Source organism: Amia ocellicauda, chromosome 19 (assembly GCF_036373705.1).
Source record: "Amia ocellicauda isolate fAmiCal2 chromosome 19, fAmiCal2.hap1, whole genome shotgun sequence".
NCBI lineage: Eukaryota > Metazoa > Chordata > Actinopteri > Amiiformes > Amiidae > Amia > Amia ocellicauda.
In genome coordinates, this window is record NC_089868.1 from 21,570,734 (window position 1) to 21,576,791 (window position 6,058).

General features: G+C 40.3%; 1 protein-coding gene across 1 annotated transcript; it reads left to right on the forward strand.

Moving 5' to 3' along the window:
- Positions 1–261: 261 nt before the first annotated feature.
- Positions 262–5,544, forward strand: ddx59 (DEAD (Asp-Glu-Ala-Asp) box polypeptide 59). The gene is made up of 8 exons (XM_066691791.1): positions 262–348; positions 1,101–1,959; positions 3,024–3,206; positions 3,507–3,596; positions 3,683–3,934; positions 4,618–4,770; positions 4,884–5,012; positions 5,227–5,544. The coding sequence occupies exons 2-8, from the start codon at positions 1,108–1,110 to the stop codon at positions 5,488–5,490; spliced, it is 1,923 nt and encodes a 640-aa protein (XP_066547888.1). The 5' UTR covers positions 262–348; positions 1,101–1,107; the 3' UTR covers positions 5,491–5,544.
- Positions 5,545–6,058: the final 514 nt, after the last annotated feature.

Consider the following 6,058-nt stretch of genomic DNA (forward strand, 5'->3'; position numbering starts at 1 on the left):
AAAGTAGTAACAAATGCCATGATTAACAATGATATTGTGGTCAGAAAAGGTGGAGACTAGTTGCAGTTCTGCAGGCACAACTCAACAATTGGTTTCTACCACCTATACAAGAAGTCTAAGGCGTTATTTTCAGTTTATCATTATTTTGTAAATAAAATAAAACAAATCAATTTAAAAGCCAAACAAAAACTGAACCCATCAACAGCAGGCCTCTAAAAACTACATTTCCCAGAATGCCATGCGCGATATACGTAATGGTTAGGCGACAACGCCCCATGCAGGCAGGCAAAATAACAGCCAGATCCAGGACCAGGGTAGTTTTCATGAGATGAAATGTTACGTTTAACAGTAAGTAGCGCAATTATGTTTTATAGTCCAGCTTCATTATTTTTAGACAGTTTGTGGTTAAAAAACACGAAAACGTAATTTGTATATTTTTATCGGTAGACGATGACGAAACATGTGGCTTTTCTATTGCAGGTATCGTACAAAAACACGATAATGTCGCAGCCCGTTGCTGAACAATTGGCTTATGTGTTTATATCTGTAACTCATTTTATTTCGTTTATAGCACTGACATATATCGTGAAGTATTATCACGTCAGAGTCAGAAGTTACTAGATTATATGACGTATTTTGTGTTTTTTTTTTTGGAAATAAAGACACCTTTGAGATACTGAATTTAATTGATTTCTTCTGCTGGCACAACACTGTACAAAACACAGCGTTTAGTGTAGCCTAGTAGTAATATGTTTCGTAGTTTACACAAGCACATTGCAGCCATTGAGGGCCCCAAGTAAAACTATTGTAGTTTGTCTTCAACTGTTACTGCTACTATTGTAAAGTCTTTTTATTTGCATTTTACACCTATACCTGTACATATCTGTTTCTGAAGATAACCTAAATTATAGTTTTTCACACTGATTTCCATATTCTGCCTGAAAAGCAAACAAATCCCTGTTTATTACATAAAATACACCAGTAAGAAAAATGGACTGTTAATAACCATTATACAAAGGAAGCAAACAAACAACAGTTCTTAACTCTCCTAATTGTTAATCAGATGTTTATGAAATGCTGCCTTTTTCTTCTACTTTCAGGGGGAAAATGTTTGTTCCAAGGTCTCTTAAAGTAAAAAGACCCTCAGAAAGCCCCGGTCAGGTCCCCAAAAAATGCAAGGCTAGTCCCGAGGAAGAGAAAGATGTTGGGAATGAGGAAGAGAGTCCACGCATCCCTCTTCAGCAGCCTTGTGCCGCCACGCAAATAGTCTCCGATCGAGGCGAACAGCAGGACCACGGCCAGGTTGACCCAGAAAACGGAGATCTAGAGGCCAGTGACGGAGATGTGACGAATAGTAGCCCTACTAGCCTTGAGGAAAGTGAGGATGAAGAGCCAGTGAAGTCTTCCAAGAGAAGCCAAAGGTGGCCGGAACCAGGGGAGCCAGTCTGTGTGATATGCGGTCGATACGGAGAGTATATCTGTGACACGACTGATAATGATGTGTGCAGCCTGGAATGCAAAGCTGAACATCTGACCCAGGTGGCTGCAGGACTGGAGGCGGACGGTGATCAACCTGAAGCTGGAAAGACTGTCCTCTCAGCAGCTGTGGATGATGGCGGTGGTGAAGGCTATCGCGAGAAGGACCAGGTGTACTCGTACAGAGAGGACGCCTTCATTTCAGGTTTGACAGAGGAGCAAGTCACAAGGCTGAGGAAGGAGCTGGGGATCGTGGTGCAGGGACAGGATGTCTGCAGACCTGTCATAGAGTTTGAACAGTGCCGCTTCCCCCTGGCTCTCGGCGCCAATCTACACAAGGCAGGATACGAAGTCCCAACCCCTATCCAGATGCAAATGGTTCCTGTTGGCTTGGCGGGCCGAGACGTGATCGCCAGTGCTGACACGGGCTCAGGAAAAACAGCCGCCTTCCTGCTCCCAGTTCTCATTCGGGCACTGGAGGAGGTAAATTAGAGTTCACTTAGCATACAGGAAGGTGGGGTCGCTGATTAACTCCAGAGCTCCCAGAGTAATTACGGGGCAAGCTTGGAGAACCATGCGGGCTTTTATCTGGTTTGCCGGATGATTTAGAAAATGTGCTGCAACACATGGAACTTGTTTATGGTTCGAGTCGGCTATCATTTGGGAACATAGGAGCAGGACAGAGTTCAGCCCTGAAGTCAATGTGCGACTTTACCCCACCGTTACTCCACCCCCCCCCCCCATCTAATTTATGAACACTTTAAAATCAGGGTGGTGAATAGCTTGACTGCAAAAAATTAGGAACTTAATTGTCCATTTCCTAAGTCTATGTTCTCTTTATGTTGCTTTTAATTATGTTTGGCAAAGAAAATCAAAGTTTGTCAGCAAATGCAATTGTATATGATGTATACAGTATTACATAGGTAGGGAATAACATTTAGAATATTTTACATTTTATATCCTCTGCACGGCTGCTCCATGGCTGGCGAATGCTTCTGTCTGTTGTTAAAGCAATCCTACCAACTCAACTGCAACCACTTGCCTTTTCTCTCTTGGTGCAGCTTGAACTACTTATAAAGTGCTGCTCTATATTTGTCTGTGGCTGTGCTAAATTCAGAGTGTAAAATTACTCTGTGGTACAGCATCCCATGGAAATGTTTTCAAGATTTGGTTTTACTATAATGTTTCTTTTTTCAAGCTCAAATTAATATTTGTATTATTGTTACTACTGTTGTGTCTTACAACTATATTTGTCATGAACTAGAAAATATATTAAACATGTACAGGAGATGTTATTTGTAGCATTCATGTTCCACTTGAGCAATCTGGAATCTACAGTCATCTACAGACAATTGTTATTAAAGTATACATGTATTGCACAAAGGGAAGTTCAGTTTTAATCTAAGTATCTGCATGGTTAAATACAGATTTGTTGTGTCGTAAATAGGTTTGCTAAACCTTCATGCAGTATAAAATTAAACCCCCTTTAGTTTTACTTTAGACACATTAATTTATTTGAGTTCAATGTCCGTTTGGTTTCTTTTCAGAGACGAGCAAACACTGATTATGGTCCAGCAGCTCTCATTCTCACACCAACCAGGGAGTTGGCAATTCAAATCGAGAGTCAAGCAAAAGAGCTGGTGATGGGTTTGACCAATATGAGGACGGCGCTTCTGGTTGGTGGAATGCCTCTACCTCCTCAGCTCCATCGGCTGAAGCAAAACATCAAGGTAATAAAGAGATCACTCACATCTGCGATGATATCTGCCACTCAGCAAAGGACATGCATGCAGCTCATTGATTTTGAATATGAAATAGCCTGGTCAGATGTATTTTTATGAACTTGCATTTCGCCAGGTTGAACAGACAATTGTTATTCCTCCAAAATGTACAAAATACTTTTGCACAATGAAAGTGTAGAACTTGCATTGGTGCAACTGGTATGATTAGGTGTATCATTTCCATACCACATTGCCAGAATTCGTTTTTATCCCAGAATTTAAATTAAACTGTTCTTTTGTTTTGGTCAGATTGTTATAGCCACACCTGGCAGACTCTTAGAGATACTGAAACAAGAGGCAGTCCAACTCTCTGGAATAAAGATCGTGGTGGTTGATGAAGTAAGTACTTTAAAGCTCAATACAAGTGTGTGTGTGTGAGTTTGTATGCATATATATAAGATAACTTATTTAATTTTATTATTCAGGCTGATACAATGTTAAAAATGGGATTCCAGCAACAAGTCCTGGAGGTCTTGGAGCAAGTGCCAGTGGAGCATCAAACCCTGTTAGCGTCCGCCACCATCCCAGCGGGAACAGAGCAGCTTGCTAACCGTCTGACACAGAACCCAGTCCGAATAACCATCGGAGAGAAGAACCAGCCCTGCTCCAATGTCCGGCAGATCATTCTATGGGTGGAAGAGCCTTCAAAGAAAAAGAAGTTATTTGAAATCTTAAATGTAAGTGCCTTTTCTTCTCGTCTTTATGTAGCTGTTGATGGAGGTGTCCCTTACTGATTGATATCTAGTGCCTTTAGGGTATGTTTCACATAGATGTATTAAGCTTTTGTTTTAATATATATTGGAATAGTGAAAATAACAACATGAAGTCATGAAGATACGTGAAGTCCAAATCAAAAGCAGGACCCTTTATTGCAATGTTATCTATATGTAATTATTTATTTGAAATCATACTGGAGTATAAACTTCACTTCATCTTTGTTTATGCTGCGGTGTCTGCTATTCAGAAGGTGGGAAATCCTGCTGGTTTATCCTGGAACATATTTAGTGGCTTGTTTTAGAGCTCTGCTCCTGCAAAGGAAATGGGTGGGACCAGTAGAAAAGCAAAACTTCACCATGGAGCCGATCCAAGAGCTGGAAAAAGGGCTGATGGCCTGCGACCTTCAGCCATGCAGGAAATCAGTTTATTGAAAGAAACATACTGGAAAACACATTGTTTCCTAAACCATCTCTCTAATATTGATTTAACTTGTTCTTTCCTAAATTCCAAACAGTTTTAAGTTTCTTCTGATCCGTTTTATATAATATGTAACACATAATAATGTAAGACGTTCATCTAAGTCTGCAGTACATGTACTATTAAATGTTTATATATTGTTGAAGGTGGTTTCTTGAAATTGCAGGATAGAAAACTGTACCATCCCCCAGTGCTGGTGTTCGTCGACTGTAAGCTTGGAGCAGACCTTTTATGTGAGGCGGTTCAGAAAGTAATGGCTCTGAATACTGTCTCTATGCATTCCGATAAACCACAGTGTGAAAGGAACAGTATATTAAAGGTGAGTACTAATTGAGGGAGACAGCCTAGTAGTTTTTTTTTTTTTTAATAATATATAATAATACGTTTCGGACTTTTAATTCTAACAATGCCTCTTTCTCATATCTCACATAGGGTTTGCTTCAGGGGGAATATGAAGTGGTGGTCAGCACAGGAGTGCTTGGCAGAGGTCTTGACCTGGTGAATGTTAAACTGGTGGTCAATTTTGATATGCCTTCCAGTATGGATGAATATGTCCATCAGGTACTGACTATTCTCAATTGCATGTGACTCGATCAACAATAAAACTAAATATATAAACTATCCATTTATCTGTATACTTTACACGATACTCTTAGGATCGATTGCTGGGTGATATGATATGATACGTGGTAATAATAATCTACATCAACATATATCCAGTGCTTTCCTTAGCAATAACCCCACACTTATTTAATAAATGTACTTCTGTCTTCAGGTTGGGAGAGCTGGGAGGCTGGGCCACAGGGGAACCGCCATTACGTTTCTGAACAACAGCAATAAGCGTCACTTCCTCGATCTGGAGAACAGAGTGAAGCCGACGGGGTCCCTGCTCCCTGCGCAGCTGCTCAACTCCCCACACCTCCAGGAGCAGAAGAGGAGGCAGAATCAACGGAAAAAACGAGGCGAAGGGACCATCGTCACGAAGGATAACCTGATGGACATTATCATAAAACATGACAGAAAAACAGCCAGGAAATAGCGGAGCTACCTGACTGCCAACAAAATGTAATAAAGAACTTTTGTTTATACTTGATTCTGTTCGCATGGGAGTATTTTTTCTTGCAGTGTTGCGGATGGGTAATAGGACTGAAGTGCAAAGGTTAGTGTTTTAACCTTTGTTAGGCCACAATTTCTCTAAGGTTTTTAGCATTTCTGGAGATGTAATATTTGCTAGTTATGCATGCCTTCCATGAGATCCTTATAAAGTTGCTCTGCATGCATTATGCTTAATATCCAAGTATGGAGTCAGGCTGTGTAATTCTTTAGTGTATGAGCATTGAGTGCAAGCTTACCGAGTTGGACCAAAAAGCTGAACAGACAAATAAAAGGACAATATTGTCTTAATTTTCTCCAGACTGTTTTAACATGGAAGGAAACAGTGCCATCTGGTGGGTACTATGTGCCACCACCAAATAACCCATCACATATATTTTTTATACATTTATATTTAGTTTAACGTAAACCTTTATATATACATAAAAAAGAAACAAACGTTAGATAACTAAGAAATGAAGAGCTGTTTTAATTACATGTGCACAAGTCTCTGA